Raw genomic sequence first — 17,562 nt, forward strand, 5'->3', positions numbered from 1 at the left:
AGCATTAATGTAGCTGTCAGTTTGAATTTCAATCCTGAATAATGTGTGCTGACATAATTTCATAGTGCTGAGTTCAATTGATTAGGATTACTGAACAGAAGACCATCAACTTCTTTTCCTATGCTTTCTATCACTCAAGTTCTTTATATTTATTAACTACTATAGCAAACTAATTATCTTTAATAGAGTTTTAATCCCAATGTTATTTTGTCTTCATCAATTTAATAACAGATGCATAAATGCAAATTTACTTTACTAGTTTTCATATATCAGCAAACAAATTTTTCAATGTTTTAAAAACCTTAGCATTTTTGGTGGCAAGTGACTTCTTCAGAAATAAAGAGGAAATATGTTTTTCATATGCAATTTTGAATTTCATAATGATTTATATGCTACCTTCTGTGACATGCACTATTTAAACCATGAACTAAGTGCCTTAATACACATACACTAATGAACACTGGAAAGCATCATGAAATTTTGACAGTTTATTGGTTTTTATTTAAAAATAAAATTACCTATTATCCTTAGATAAAGCATAAAACAAATTTTAAAATGAAAGCATTTCTGCTGTACTAGTTCTGTACAAAAATGTGGTTAAAAGAAATGAAGAATGGTGGCCCCATTTAGCAATCCTGTGTTTTCCAAGAACTGGAGGGTCAAATCGTTAAGAAAAATATTTACATAAGCCATTAGCAATCATAATTAGAGTGTCATATAATTCTGCATGCAACGACTAAGGAGGAATCGCTAGAAGTCCAGGTGCGTCTTGCCTCCGGCCATCATGCCACAGCCCGGGCCCAGCAGCCTGGCGGATTCTGCCAGATCCTGTTTGCTTGAGCGGCTCACTGTGTCTGACAAGTCTGGAGGCAAATGCAGCCGCTATGGCGGAAGATTTCAGGAGAAGGAAGGAAAGAAAGAAAAAATTAATTTTGCTTTGGTGAGCACACTTCAGGATACAATATTATGTTCTGTTGATCAGCATTTACTCTTGCATATGAAATTCCTACTAAAACAGTTCTTCAGACTGAAGCCCAATATAATCACCCCACTCTTCGATTTCACTATTACAGCCATTACATAAACTGGACCAGGAATCTCAGTGGAACATTTCCAGATTCCAAACCTAAACATATTAAGATTTTTCTTACTTAGGTAAAAATAAAACCATGTAAGTGTATAAATAAAAGCACAATTGAAAAAAAAAATCACACAATGATGGCAGAGTTGTTTTTTGGCTCTGTTTTGTTTCTGTCAGGGCTCCAACTGAATATAGCATTTCAGCAATTATGGATTCCTACAAACACCCATTTCCCTTGGTATATTAAGCTTAGCTGAAGACTTGTATTTCAAGGCCATACTTTCTCTAGGAACTTACAATTTCCGTAAATGTTGACATAATGAAAAAAAGTGATACCAATCAAAGGGTCAATATTTTTCATATGCTCAGATTAGTCAGCTGGTCTTGGTAGGTTTCTTTCTATGCATGACATTGGGTCATGCTTTCAAAAGTATAGCGTAGTTTTTAACATCTCCCTGTGCTCACTGCTTTCCTCCAGGTACAGGGTGACTTAGAACTGGCCATAATCACACAACAGTTACTACAATTAGGAAGATATATTCATATTCCAAAAGATCTCTTTAGGTTTTCAAAAGGATCTCTATCAAATTCCTTTAACTACCAGTGCTCCTAACCCACATGATTTGTTTCATAAAAATCCAGACTCAAAGGAACACATCTGTTGTGTGAGGCACTGGTGGGTGTGGGTAGCTAAAGGTAAGTCCGGCAGGATGGGGCCCCCCACTGACGACCAAGCGGAGCCTTGTAGAGGTGAACTGCCCTGCAGACAACCTATCTGAAACACTTCATTTGAAAAACACCAATATGAAAAATAATTTAAGACAAAAAAGGGTAGAACCTTTTTTTTTTTTTTTTTGGTCAAAATATTGTGATCCTCAAGCATATGCTCTGGCTAAGTTTCTTTTCTGAAAAAAAGGCTTGTTTACTGTCATGTAAACACAAGCTGTGTGCAAAGGATCAAAATATTTTAAAACATTAAAAATGGTTCTTGAAAACATTCTTCCTTGATTTCAGTTTGCCTGTATGTACTTATTTTTTAATGTCCATGCACTTAGGGTGAGAGACACTGTTATACAGATATATTGATCAACAAAGATGTCTTAAAAGGTCAAGAAAAGCTGTAAAATCCAGATAGTAATATTCATAAAGCATTATTCATTTGTGTCCTTAGCACCCAGCCTGTCACATATTAAGTAATTAAATATCTATTTCTTGACTGCTAAAAAAGCTCTAATAAAGGCATATTTGTTTCTTTGTTTTAAATCATTCTTTCATTTATTGATACCCTAGTTTGGCCCACGAAGGATTTCAGGCAGAAATGAAAGCATGAAAGGCTCAGGAATTAAAAGACGCCTGTGACTCTAAAGTCAGAGGCTACGAATGTCTTTGTAGTGCTAACTCTATCACTGTTCATGTGAGGAAGCAGGAGGGAAAGACACATTTAATTGTATGTCTGAGTTTTAATGTTTCTTTAAGATCTTGTAGTAACTGCTAATGAGCAAAGGAAGAATGACTAGGATGCACGCATGATCTGAAGGTTAACTGAAACTTAAAAAACTTTCACCATTAAAAAATGTGTGTGTGTGCGCGCGCATGCACACGCACATGCTTTTGGTTGAGACCTCACAAGGGTGAAGCCAGATGGTGATCAGGTTGTTTAGGAAATCACCTGGAGTCAACAAATATTTAGAATCTACTCAAAGCAAGGCATTTGAAAGGACATGTGAAGAGAACACCTTCCACACTCCTCCTTTCCTTGCAACCCAGTAACGTGAACCAGACAAGCTCATAGTTAACTCTCATAGCGAGCACTCCAAGTTGTGTCTACAAGAAAGGCAGGGAGGCACAAGGCAGAAATCAGGGTGGGGGAGGGGAGCAGGAGAAAAGCTTCACAGAGATGGGCTAGGTGTTAAATAATGAATTGGATTCTGACATGGAGAAATGGTGATTGGCTTAGCAGTAGAGCTCATGTATCCTTAAGACGTATTTGGTTAAGGGGTTATAACAACTATGATATCTAAATGAGGAAACCAGTGTAGTTTATTCAGAACCAGCATAATACAATTTATTTTAGGAGCTTACCTATTTGCTAAAAAATTTCTCTGCCTCTGCTTCTCTAGGTGATGAGTGTGAGCCATTTGGCTGAAAGCCCTTCATAGCAAAGGCAACTAAATGTGACATGTGACATGCTTGGAAATCTTTCAGGTTGAATGGCTTTGAAGTCAAATATCCATTTGTGTGTAATGTCTAAGCACAGAGAGTTTGGTTGATGTGATTAAATGTTTCTACCCAAATGCTACATTGCAAAGGCCAGTTACATACTCATGTCCTTTGAAAAAGCCCAATGGCTCTTGGACATATGTGAGTCTGTGTGTGATTTTGTTGGCTTTTGTGGATTATGACTTGAATGAGCTTACTCTGCAGCCTAAATTCTCAAGCACTGGGTTTTGTTTCCTCCCTTTCTGAGCTTCCCCCTGTGCACTATGTCAGCGTGATGTGAAGCAGCAAGGAGGAAGCGGGGATCGGGTTCCAGGCTTGCCAGGTGTGTCAGGGACTTCTCCTTTGAGGCTTCCAAAGCACTTACACACGACACGTAAATGTTTAGATGCCCTGGACCCCAGATCTGCGTTCTGAGAAACTCTGCTGTTGGATACTCTGTGTAGCATGGTGACTTCCTTCCGGCTGAAGCTGCAAGGCTGCAGGGGTATGTGAACTTTGAGACCTTGGGGTTTCAGTGCGTAATGGTTTAAATAAAAATCGGACTACAAAAACAACAACAACAACAACACTATTTTCCGCCTTGTAAACCAAAGCAAAGCATTCACCTTTCTCGTACCTTACATCTTAAATAGAAATTTTTCCAAATTTTCCACCATATCTAGCCCCCCCCCCCCCCACAACTCCCCGGTTCTGGAAAGAAGGGATTATGCTGCTTATGCAGGAGATGCACACCTGGCTGGACGCCTGTTTTTTCCATTAATGCCTCATCTAAAATGTAGGCACAGGGCTTTGGGAAAGGTGTGAGAACTCCCAGTTGCCCTCAGAGGCCTGGGTGATTTGCAGCGATCCCTCTGGATTAATGGGTCCCTTTTCTTTAGTGATACAAGATGGAAGACAGCGAGGCTGGTGAAATACTCTCGCAGATTAGGGGAGCTCCTGCCAAAAGGCCCAGAGGAAGCCCTGGGTCGTAATAAAGGAGTGACAGAGGGGCTTTGCTCTGTGGCTGGAGGAGGTGCCACACCAAAGCCAGACCTGGAGATTCTTCCCCCGCTGTATGCCTCTCTCTTTGTTGGGCTAAGACACTGTCTATATTTTGTTCCTTCTTGAGTTAGCAATTAAAAATATCTTATAGGCACATAGGGTTGGATTTCCTGGCTCCACAGTTCCCTTCCTAATTCCTTTTCTCCCCTCAGCCTGCCAGGCCGGTGCTCAGCACTCACGGTCCCCATACAGAAGGGGCAAGATAATGAATCTAGATTACACCTGGATTTGAGACAAATTGCAGGTAAATACCCATTAAAATAAGTTTAATCAATTTATAGCTTTTGTATTATGCCAAGACCAAACCATCAGGTACTGTTTGTTTTCTGAAAACAATTGATGTAGTACATTTTAACCCTTAGCAGATGAATAGAGATTTGTTTGAATCCTTTAAAAGCTTCTCACATTTCCTGAACAGTTACACTTTGTATATTATCCGCAATCACAGAAATAGGTGTTAATATTTCCAAATACTTCCTAACAGTTTTTTCTTTTTTTCTTCAAAACAGCGAATTTTAAGACTCCCAGTCAAGATGGTGGCATAAGTAAATACGGTATTCAGAACCTCCCACAACCACATCAAAAGCACAGCTAGCCCTGGCTGGTGTGTCTCAGTGGATTGAGTGCCAGACTGTGAACCAAGGGGTCGCTGGTTTGATTCCGTCAGGACACATGCCTTGGTTGCGGGCCAGGTCCCCATTTGGGGGTGTGCTAGAGGCAACCACACACGGATGTTCCTCTCTCTCTTTCTCCCTCCCTTCCACCCCCACCTCTAAAAAAAAAAAAAAAAAAAAAAGACAACTAAATTACAGAACAACCGTCATTCAGAACTGCCCACAATCTGGCTAAGTGGAAGTTCTACAACTAGGGAATTAAGCCACATTAAGACTAGTAAAAGGAAGTGGAGATGCAGAATGGCCCATTGAGAGGGATGTCCCCACTAAGGAGCAAGGGGTCCCAGCCCCACACCAGGCCCCCCACTCAGCCCAGGGTTCTAGGGCCAGTAAGAGAAGTCCCCATAACCTCTGGTGGAAAAACCCAGTGGGGACTGAGGCCGAGGAAGAGGGAGGGCCTCTGGGGTCCTGGGGTCCCAGGCAGTTCTTTTTAAAGGGCCCATGCACAGACTTACTCGGACTTACTCCTTCTGAGCTCCAGTTCTGGGGCAGCAGCTTGAAAGGCACCGGAAACATCATGGGAGGAACTGAAGTGTCCCGCATCAGAGAGCCCTCACCCCACAGAGCTGGCAGGCAGGCAGGCTCCATAGCTGAGACTCCATCAACCTGGCTCACACGGTTTGCCCCACCCTGGTGATTCCCTGAGGCTCTGCCCACCCAATGTTTCCAGTGGCTTTTCCATATGAATGGCCTGTCTTGGCCCTTGCTTCAGATTCTCCTAAAATCTCTTAAACAAGCAGCATCTGGTCTCAGCATGCCCCATAGCTCTTGCTAAGTGGCCCCAGGCCTGGCACTAGCAGCAGCCAGCTTTGGTTTGCAGTTTGACCTCACTTGGGTACCACTAAGCCCAGCACTAGTAGCAGCCATCTGCAGATCACTCTGTAGCTCATTTGAGGTGGTTCTGGGAAGAACACAGATGGTGGCTGACCTTGGCCTGCACCTCCTGAGAATCCCAGGAGCCAATGCACCCAGTGGACAGCTTTAGACCATGTTGAAGCACCACCATCTAACCACGCCACAAGCACCACACTTCAAGGAGTGAACTCTGTGGGCCCCAGAGCCCCAGTGAAGTGAGTCCTGCTCTGTGGGGTGGGCACAACTGATCCTCCACAGTGTCAGAGGTCAGTGGTTGAAGTTAGTCCTTGCAGTTGAGTGGCCTGGGGGGTAAATCCTTCCCATTGACATGCCAACAGCAACCAAGGCTCAACAACAAGAGGAAGGTGCACTCAGCACACATGAAGGGCACACATCAAGTACCCAGCTTGGGTGACTGGGGAGGCTGTGCCACTGGACCCGACAGGACACCTAATACATTAGGCCACGCTACTAAGCCTGGGAGACATAGGAGCTCTACCTAATACAGAGAAACACACACAGGGAGGCTGCCAAAATGAGGAGAAAAAGAAACAAAGAACTTAAAAACATGGCGACAAGCAATCTATTAGATGACGAGTTCAAAACACTAGTTATAAGGATGCTCAACGAACTTAGTTGGAACCTCCACACTATAAAAAAGAACAAGAAATGAAGGCTATACTAACTGGAATGAAGAATAATTTACAGGGAATAAACAATAAAGTAGATGAGCTGAGAGCCAAATCAGAGATTTGGATTATAAGGAAGCAAAAAACACCTAATCAGATCAACATGAAAAAAGAAAAAAGAATTAAAAAAAAAAAGAGGACAGTGTAAGGAGTCTCTGGGTCAACCTGAAGCATACCAACATTCACAACCTGGGGGCTGCTGAAGGGGAAGAGAGAGAGAGCAAGCAGTTGAAAACCTAATTTAAAAAGTAATGACAGAAAACTTCCCTAATTTGGTGAAGGAAATAGACATACAAGTTTAGGAAGCACAGAAAGTCCCAAACAAGATGAACACAAAGAGACCCACACCAGAACACATCATATTTAAAATGCAAAAGATTAAAGACAAAGAGTGAATCTTAAAAGCAGCAAGAGAAAAGCAGTTACTTACAAGGGCGCTCCTGTAAGACTCTCAGATGATTTCTCAACAGAAACTTTGCAGGCCAGAGGGACTGGCAGGAAATATTCAAAGTGATGAAAAGCAAGGACCTAAAACCAAGATTACTATACCCAGCAAAGCTATCATTTAGCATGGAAGGGCAGGTAAAGAGATTTCCAGACAAGAGAAAGCTAAAGGAGTTCATCATCATCACGCCATTGTTATATGAAATGTTAAAGGTTATTTTTTAAGAAAAAGAAGAAAAAAAGATAAATATAAACAATAAAATGGCAATAAATACATATCTAGCAACAATTGAATCTAAAAAGCAAAATAAATGAACAAGGAGAACAGAAACAGACTCATAAATACAGAGAACATTATGAAGGTTGCCAGATGGGAGGGGGTTTGGGGGACTGGATGAAAAAGTGAAGAGATTAAGGAGCACAAATTGGTAGATACAAAATAGTCACGGGGATGTAAAGTACAGTATAAAGAACACGGTAAATAATTTTCTAATATCTATGTATGGTGTCAGATGGGTGTGAGATTTATCGGGATGATCACTTAGTAAATTACATAATGCGTCATCACTGGGGTATGCACCTGAAACTAACAATAATATGCCAACTGTAATTGGAGAAAAAAAAAAAAGGTAGCCAGTTTTCACTAAATCTTATAAACAGTTTAGAACATGTAGATTCTACACCAGTTCTTTCACAGGGAGAGCCAGGGACAGTTTGATACCTCCGCTGTCCCTCACTCTCAGTGAGATCTCAAATAAAATGCCTCAGTGCCCTCCCTCTGTCACATGGGAAGAAGTCCCCCTTCACAAGGCTCTTTTTAGGATTAAACGAGATGCGTAAGTGCTCTATGAACTATCAAGAACTGTACTATTTATACTTTTCTTGTTCCAAAGAAGCATTTGAAGTGGTTCATAAAAATACATATGGTATAAAAGATAAAAATCAGCAAGTTTATTAGGGCAAGAAGTGACTCTACAAATATAATTATAGTTATATAATTATAAGCAACCAACATGATTATAAGGAACAGCAACCGAATATCAGCCTTAGCCAGCAGGGCTCAGTCACTAAGCCGAGTCTGAGCATACGTCGCCCTCCGCTGCGGCTCTGCAATCACAGCCTTTGCTTCTGGGAAGATTGAAAAAGTCTAAACAATTTCTCTCCCACTCAGTCAGGCACTAGTGAAAATGGAGCATGCAAGGTGCCTGGTTTCCAGGCCAGGGAAAACTGCATGGCTGTCTTAAGGAGGCAGTTTGGGGTCCGTCTGATTTTAAAAATCTATCTTTTGCACATGTTTTCATTGCTGAAAAAATAAAAATAAAAAAAAGTTAGAAAGTAAAGCTTCTCCACTGAAGTTTTACAAGAATTCCCCCTTTACATGATAAGGAAACAAGGTAACAAAAGCCGCCGCATCCTATTCCATTCCAGATTTCTCCAGGAGCTGTGTGATGCCCTCACCCGCAGGATGCTTTGCTGATTTCTGGGGCCATATTCTGTGTTAGGAGGCGCTGCTCTGAATGGGAGGGAATGGATCACACTATAGACTAAGGCTGGGAAATGCTTTAAAATGCGTAAAAATGTCCAACAAATTTATTACTATGGACAAAGGAGCAAATGGATATTGGAAGACAACTTCTCAACAGTTTTGAGAAGGGTCATAGCAAAAGGATCACCTTCTAGAAGTATTCAATACTCCAGGTGTGAGTAATGGCTGACTGCCTGGGGCTCCATTTTCAGTTTCTGACCAAGGAAATCCACACTGATGCCTCCATAGCCCAGAGGGCAGGGGCTAAAGTAGTGTTCAGCTTGCTCTGCACATAAACAAGAGAGATCTCCCTTTCCTTTGTGCAAAGGCTGATTTCCTTCCAGTGGCCTAGGAAGGAAGATAAAGGGAGGAGACAGATGAAGCAGGCTTGATATATTCATCATCAAAGTATTGCTGTTATTTCTTCACAAGATTTTAGAGTGTTGCTTCAACTTACATAAAAAATAAAATTAGCGTTATATGCTGATGTAATTATATTTTTACATGGTTACACTTATATTATTCCATAAGCTTTACATTACATTATTACAATGCAATATTATGTTGCAATTATTCTACATCTGGTTAAAATTTTGCAATGAGGAAGATGTATCTGCCTAGCCTTGGTGAGTTTTGTGTTGTTCTCATACATGATAGGCCAGAGGAAACCATGCCAGAACCAATTTTTGTTCTTTTTGGATTGCTAGGTATACATTTGGTAATAGCTGAGTATTTTTGGAAAAAATTCGGCCAAAACATGGTCAGGTTTTAGGTTAGTTTTTATTTGTTTAAGATCCAATTCATTTTCAGGTTTAAGATTAAAATTGGTTTTACTGAATGTTATAATCATATATAACATGACAAAAATTTCTCTTTGACATGAGGAAAATTCATTTGGTTCTTACTGATGGACCTGAAAATTAGACAAAATTTCAGTGCTGGAACATTACATATTGGCTGCCCATGGAAAAATGCTCAGGTGTGCAATTATTTTGACCGTCAATTATAACTGACAGTATTGTCTTGCCTCCAAACTCACCTCTCTGAAAGCAGATTGCGAAGAACTCGCTTGTCTAAACAAAAGTGTGATTTGTGAAAAGGCATGTGTCTGTGGCAGAGACTGCTAGCTCACTCCCAGTGTCTATTCTCTTCCTTTGCGATGAGTAAAAGAATCTCTGAATATTAGTGGGATGCAGGGCCTGCCAGAATGAAGGACATCTCCCAGCTTCCCTTGCCAATACCCGAGGCTGAGTGACTAAGTTCTGGTCACTTCACCTTGAGCAGGAATGCTGTGGTTAAGTTTAGGGCCAGATTTTTAAAGAGAAGGAGGTGCTATTTAATTCTCCTTTCCCTTAGAATTGCTGTTTGACGATGGTAAGAGGGCCCCTGGCTGGACCCCGATCCACCCCTCCTCACGGGGTAAGAAGCTACAGGTCGAAGTGGCCGTGCCCATCTAGAGCCTGAACCCTTCTTTATGGGGCATGCTCTGGGCATTCACACCTCAGCCCTCCCTGTCCGAATGGCCACAAAGCCCGCAAAGGCCTCTTCCCCAGGTTCGCCCCACGAGGGTAGGCTGTGTTGTCTGTGTGCACACCCAGGGCCCCAGGAGTAGCCAAGGGACGGCTGGATGTGTGGCGTGTGGACAGGGTTTGGATGTGTAGGCTGCTGTCCCCATGCACGTGTGCTCGGCTCTGTGTGTGGAAAGGTCCAGGGGTGGAATCCTGATTCTAAATTTAGACTTGGCTTTCTAGGAAGGTATATTTGTGGAGGGAGGAAGGTAAAACATATTTAATGGTTTGCTGGCTTGATAACTTTAAAATATGTAGGCATATAAAAACTATGGTCCTTTATCTCCATTCTCACTCTAGGCTTCATGACTGTTAAGGACGAGCCAATGTCTACCTTCTCACTTGCTGAAACATGGACTTGAGGGTAGCTGCTGAAATAGCCATCCTGGACCATCCAATATAAGCTATGGGCTGAGGAGGACGCAACAAGGTGATAAAATCAGTCTAGGGTCTAATGAGTCACCAAACTTGGCTTTTATCTGAGAGAGATATGAACTTCTATATTATTTAAGCCACTGTACTTTTGGATCTTTGTAGTAACAGCCTAACTTTGGACCTTTGGATAACAGTCCTGCTTATACAGAACTTGGTACCTGGAAAATAGAGCACTTGAATTCTGCGACCTGAGTATGTGCTGGCTTAGGGGTTGGAAGGTGGGCAGTGAGGTGAGATACTGCAGATTGGAAAGCTAGTGACCCTAGTTATGCCTGGGAGGGCTTGGAAGGCACACCTTACCTCCTATTCACTGGGTCTAGGCAAAATGAATACTGGTGTGTTAGTTGCTTCTTGCCACTTTTGACAAAGTTATTTACAAAAGAAAAAGGGACTTAGGTTAGAGCTACAGAATTTGGAAGAATAGACAGAAGGCACTACAGCCCTGGTAAAGGAGGCACTCCGCCCGCAGCCCACCATCTACACGGCCTACAGGCCAGGTGATCTGGGGCCTCAGAGGGTTGGATCACCCAACTGGTTCTGCATCATGGAAGATGCCTGTGCCCTGAAGCCATGGCGAAATACCCTTGCTGAGAGGCTGGCCAGACAACGGGAGCCAGGTCTCAGATAAACGTTGGACGAGGGATGTTGCCTTCCCTTTCAAGTCAATGATTTTAGATGGCTTTAGCTAGTTACTGATAAGATAACAAGAGGGATATGGGTAGAACAGACTCAAGTCTTACCATGTAACAGTAACAGTTGTGGTGGACAAGCGTCCAGTCCAGCTTCCATGGGAGGGGCCTGGCTGCTGGTCAGAGGCAAGAAAGGTGTGAATTAGATGTATTTGGACGAGACTGAGAAGGTGGGATAGAAGAGCAGGAGCTATCTTGACTGTAATTGGCAAGCACTGTTCAGGGCCATATATAACTGTATCTATATATTTATATCTATATCTAATCTGTTCATGGAAGTAGAGGGGAGACCAGCTTCAGTGTCCAGTTACTTGCTTCATGGGGACCAGGAGCACTTGCAGTGGAGGTAGCAGGAACTCAGTCACCCAAAACCGCAGCCATAGCGGCATGCACTTCCAGGAAACGGCTTCAGCGGTGGCCCCCAATTCCTCACCTTCCTGACTCTGGTAGAGGCAGCAGCTTCCCTGGAGACCAGTTTGGTGGTCGTATCCTCCAGTCCTTCCAATTATTTGCTAGCCCTCCATTTCCCGGTATATACTTTCCTTCTGCCTAAAATAATCAGACAGGCTCTGTTTCCACAGGTGAATCCTGGACAACTCTTGGGCTGTGATTATTTGCATGCAGAATCGAAGGGAAGCAAATAGACTGGGAAGCTTGTAAAGTCTTGAGGGAACTGCATTGCCACAGAAACCATAAGCCGGGTCCAAAGTCTATGATTATTCAATCCCCGGAGTAATCTGAAGTCCCCAAACCTGATCTATCAGTAAGGGGGCTGTGAAAACTGCCCCAAACAGCAGACTGTCCAATGGCAACTTCATGCAGCCATGAATGATACTGGAGAAGAAATAATTTCCTAAAGAGGTACAGAGGATAACGCACAAGGGAGTTCCTTCCAGAGAGCAGAATTGGGCCTACAAACAGGCAGAGAACTTTTGCAGTTTCTAGACAGTGCATGAGTTCAAATTCCACTCACTCCTGAAGAGGCAGAATATGTGTGGTAGGAAGGCTGTGCGGGGATATTTGGGCTCCAAAGCGTTGTGGACTATGACAAAGACTGATAATTATCCTTGAATATGGACTCTTCCTTATCCCTGTAGCAGAAGACTGCTTGGATACACAGCCATCGCAAATAAAGACTTCACTTCTGTGCTTCCCTTTCAGTTAGTTGTAGATCACATGACCAGGTCTGGAAAAAGCAGAAGTGATATCGCATTGGGACATTGGAATGGAATTTGAACTCATGCAGTTTGGCTTCCAAGTCCACATTCTTATTCATTATTTTGTGTGAGAACTTTTCTAAACACTGGAGACAAAATACTGAATGAGACAGGCAAATCACTGTTTTCAAAGACCTTACAACTTCAGACAGGGATCATACACAGATATTTACATAACTCAAGGAGAGGCAGCTAACATACAGGCAAGCAGACAAATTAAGAAGATAATTCAGGTGATGAGAGGTGCTTTTAAGGAAATAAAACATGGTGATATGATATTGGTGGGGCTGCTTACTATTAATACTTTAACTGATGAAGGCCTTTCTGCAGAGTACATTTGAGCTAAGAACTAAATGTATGAAGGGATCTGTGAAGACATACAAAAAGAAGTTTCCAGGCAAAGGTAATACAATGCAAATGCCCTAAAGCAGAAATAAGCTTGGTGTGTTTGAAGGACTGAAAGATAAGTCAGCTCTTCTGGAGTAGTCAACCAATAGGGAGTGGCCCCAAGAGTCTGGCTTGGTAGGTAGGTATCAGGTGGTGTAGGAGTGTGAGTGGTGGTGAGTGAGCAAAGTGTAACAAGGGGGTGATACAAATGTGTTTCTATGAATACCAGGGCCATCTCATCCACATTCTTACAAAACCATGCATGGACACTTTCTTTTTCTTTCTTTTTAAAAAATTCTCACCTAGGGACATGTTTATTGATTTTAGAGAGAAAGGGAGAGAAACATGGATGTGAGAGCGTAACACATTGATTGGTTATCTCCCATATACACCTTAGCTGGGGATCGAACCTGCAACCAAGACAGGTGCCCTGACTGGGAAACGAACCCACAACCTTCTGGTGTATGGGACGATGCTCCGACCAACTCAGCCACTGGCCAGGGCACACATGGACATTTTCAATAATAGAAAACAACTGTTGTGCACATATATATATTTTTTAAAGACAGAGTTTTCCAAAAGGTGGCATGTACTGGCTGTTCTAGATCCTTTCTTCAGATTCAGAACAAACATTCTATCCACTAAGTGACCCACAGTACTCCCTCTGCCCCCGCTTCCCGTGGGGAGCAGTGGCTGCCCAACAAGAAGATTGCAGTTGGAGGGGTTGGGCCCTGTGTGAAATGATCAAGGAGGAGAAACTTTGGAGGTACTGTTTGTGGGGATAGTTTGCTGAACTTAATCCTCTTAAAACGTGAGTCAGAATCTTTTGGACTACATAGTAATAAGAACACCACCATGTTTTTGTGCCTTTGTTCCTGAACTTTTAGACATTTAAGACGTGGGAGAGCCATGTTATTTTTCTTCCTTATTTCACACACCACAGAGAACAAACTAAATTATTTCTGGAGAACTTTGCTTAAAATGGTTATACTGTCGATACAAATTAAAAGCAGAATCTTTTTCTTTTGTCTTCCTCCTTTTCTCTTTTGCATGTTTTATTCTCAGTAGTGCTCTAATATGAGCAAGACTGAAAAATAAAATCATGGTAACAGTTGGAATAAGGTGAGTTGTTACTTAAACTGGGACAGCAGAAACACTGTGAAAGATGTCTTTCCCCAGCCCTGACTAGCTTCTTCTCTGGGACAGAGGAAGGGGACGGACAAGTCATACGTGGCCATCGCCGCCTGTCCCACAATCCCCTCCCTGACTGTGCACCACTGCCTAAATGAGACTCCTCCTATCTCCCACTGACTTCCTTCCATTCATCTTTCCTTAATTGTGTGGCAGGGCCTCTCACTCTGGGCAACCTTTTTACTGGTCTACAACTGCTGCTTACCCCAAGGCTTGTGAGGCTCTGGAACGCACAATGCAGGCAGGAGCATATAAGCTCCAGAGTGTGCAGAATTTGAATTAAGTTTCAGGGGCCAGGCTGAGAGATGCTTGAGATCTAGGGCCTACAGTGGCTAAGGCAGTGAATGGAAGAAGACTGGGCTTTTTCTGTGGATGGACTGTCATTGCACACAGGCTCTTGGGGCCTGCTCTGCCCCTGGGAGTCCCTTTCCTATCTGAGATGAGTGAGGAAACATTTTAGGAGCAATATTTTGGGTACTACCTCTTAGGTGACTTCAGAATAATAAGATAGTTTAGGAACATAGTGTTTTAAATATGAATGTGGAGCTTAAAAAAAAAAAAGACACCTTCTTTGAGAAATAAATTCAAACTACTAATTAGATGAGAATTCCTTTTTATCCTCTTTTGGCTTTTAAAGCTCATAGAAACGACTCTGGAAGTGACAAAGGGTACCATTCTCTGTGTTTCTGTCCACCAGAATTCAAACTAATGTTTTCCCCTTACTATCATCTGAAGGCTTCTTCTCAGCAAGCAAAGTGCTAACAGATTAATGTGTGTAAACTCAACGCTGATCCCCAAATCCTAGAGAAGTTTAGAACTACAGCGGATTCACTCTCCAACAGAGGGACTGGCAGAGGCCTGACTGCTACACAGCATATGGAATAGGTGAATTCTAAGTTGTAAAAAAGCAGAAATCAGGGAATTTTGAAATCAGATAATTGCTTAAGTTATTACATTAATATCAAACCTCTAAAACACTTTCAAAATTGGTAAGTTTTGATAAGTATTCCTCTTAGAAGTGTGGCAATCACATATTTTTGCATATGATATCTATATGTACACATATGAAAATACACTGGTTTGCCTTTGGCTGCACACGAATGAGTCCTGAGAGCATAATGGCCAGTGTGTTTGCTTGCATAATGTCCTACAGTGTATGCAGAACCTTATGCCACAAAAGCCTAGATGGGGTATGACGGGCTTGGTGGAGGTGGCGATGTAAAACATCCTGACAGCATTCCATTGCCCCACTCCTCTTTAGTTACTTCGAGACCCCCACGTTTAAGGGTCTGCTAGTTCCTGGGTATGAAGAAAGAATTTTTAATGGGGCCAAATGTAGGTGTTTACAAGGGGGGGATTGTTGTTTTTTATTAGGAGCTGCCTTATGTTCAATAGTTGTATTTACTTTGTCAAGCTAGCCAGAATTAGAAATCCCCATTGCTAGGCAGCCTAGAGCGTCTGCGAAGTATTTCTGGGCATTCAGAACTGAAGCATGTGCTGCCCAAAGGCAGGTTTCATTACAGTGTGTTATTTAGTCCTTGTTCGTCCCTCCCCACCCCCACACGCCCCCAGACAGCAGTGCTTCCAGAACAGGAAATCTTGGTTACTTTATGCTGAAACATATTTACATGACTGAAACACGACAATTAGCACATTTGTAAAGCTTGAGGGATAGGCACATTTTAATGGTTTTTTGAAGCAGGCTGGTTTCCTGGAGCTTTTAATCTCACTTTATTTTGTTCTGCATGCATGAACAAGTTCTTCTTTACTGTAGGTATTTGACAAAGTCTACCTGGTATGAATGTGAAATGAAAAGAAAATTATACAAAAATTAACTTTATATTTCATCTTTGCCAAAGTGTCCCTAACTTCTTTTACCGGTTCAATATACACTGAGGGTTATGGTATTATTTTTGATGTGTGCTGTTAGCTTTAATATAAAGGCAGTTAGGTAGTATGTTTTTGGGTTGACAAAATGAAATAAATGTAGCTTTCTCTATACTGATTGTTTAAAAACTTCACAATGATCAGAAAGTATCAGTTATAGCAATGATTTTTTTCCCACTCCTCATGGTCAGATAAAAAGTTACACTCTTCTAGGTGGTATATATTTCACTTGCTCCAAACTTAAATTAACACCTAGGTGGTATTAAGTAGTGTTATTTGAGAAGTGCAATTACACGAGGGTGTATATGTGTGTACACCTGTATATGTATGTGGCATGGCAATGTTGTCATGAATATTTTAATATCTCTTAAGTCTATAGATCCATCACTGAAATCTTGGCACAATTTAGAAAAAAAACCACTTTTGGTATCAGAGTCCTCTGAAATGAAATAAAAGAAAACTTCTGTTTTCCCTTTGGATTTCAGAAAGCACGCTAACCCTGAAATCCCCCTCCGCAATTTCCACTTAAAAGTTATGGTACCCCATCACTATGCCAAAGAGCTATGCAAATATTTTTCATTGTGCTGATGGGTACAGTGGTAATGACTACTACTGGCAAGATCTTTTGAAAGGACAATGTAAAGTTTATTAAAGAAGCAAGAAACAGAACAAAAAGTTATGGCCAAGTTACAAATTACACGGACTTCAAATAGTCACCGGGGACATCTATCTCCCCCCTCCACAGCCCTCCCTCCTCACCAGTCTCAAAAGGGAGCTAGGTAGACAGACTGGGCAAAGCCTGAGCCTTCCCGCTACATGCCTCAGGGCAGGGACAGGGCAGCCACAGACTGAGCTCAAGCTGGGGGACGCGGATCAGAAATGATGACATAACTCCAAAGAGTTATTTCCCTGAAGTGACTTCACAGATAAGAAGTAAGCAGAGCATCCATTTAGTCTTAGAAAATCTCTCCATGAATAATGGGAAATAAAGGAAATGAAGCTAATAAAGCAAGAAAAAAATACTGATGATCTGAAAAGAGGACTATACTTGTGAGTATAAAAATACTATGCCTACTTTTAGGGATTGTCTGTTTATTTGGCTTACTCAAAATGTGTGTTTCTACAGAAATGCTAACAGGAGCTAAGTTTAATTTCCGCACAGATAATTTAGATTAATTTCTCATAGAGATTATTTTTAATTCTTTAAAAACTCATGTGCTTTTACATGTGGCAATTTTTCCCCACCTACCACTTAGCTTTATCATGGAGCTAAATCTTTTTACAAGGAGGTCTGAAAGACCCTGAAAATGCAGAAGATCCAACAATCCCACGGACCAAATTGGCTAAATCCTGCCTCAGGTTTACACTCTAGTTCAAGTAGAAGTTGCGGTGCTTTCACCCGGGTCAGCAGGTATGCCTTGGCTCTGGGAATGTACCCTGTGGGATTTGTGAAATGACACTCCACAGTGAAATAATGAAGGAAAGCGATTTATGTAATTGTTATGGAGGGTTAATTCTCTGAGCTTTAAAGATCTAAGTGAAATAAAATATACATACGATTACATTTATATTCTATGCCCTTAACATTATAAATACATAAACATTTCTTGAGGCACTGAAAGCCAAGGAAAGCATGATTTGTGGGAAAAGCCCATCAAA

The 17,562-nt window shown here is 41.8% G+C and overlaps 1 protein-coding gene across 2 annotated transcripts in view; it reads right to left on the reverse strand.

Annotated features, from left to right (window-relative positions):
* Positions 1-478: 478 nt before the first annotated feature.
* ELP4 (elongator acetyltransferase complex subunit 4) overlaps positions 479-17,562 on the reverse strand; it is a 223,004-nt gene continuing 205,920 nt past the window's right edge. For both annotated transcript variants that reach the window (XM_090267603.1, XM_090267602.1), the window contains one exon: positions 479-882. In XM_090267603.1, the coding sequence (XP_090123729.1) occupies positions 751-882 (132 nt within the window). In that variant the 3' untranslated portion in view covers positions 479-750. The remainder of the gene's footprint in view (positions 883-17,562) is intronic.

This window comes from Furipterus horrens, unplaced genomic scaffold, assembly GCF_987537825.1.
Source record: "Furipterus horrens unplaced genomic scaffold, mFurHor1.1.pri manual_scaffold_2, whole genome shotgun sequence".
Classification (NCBI taxonomy): Eukaryota; Metazoa; Chordata; class Mammalia; order Chiroptera; family Furipteridae; genus Furipterus; species Furipterus horrens.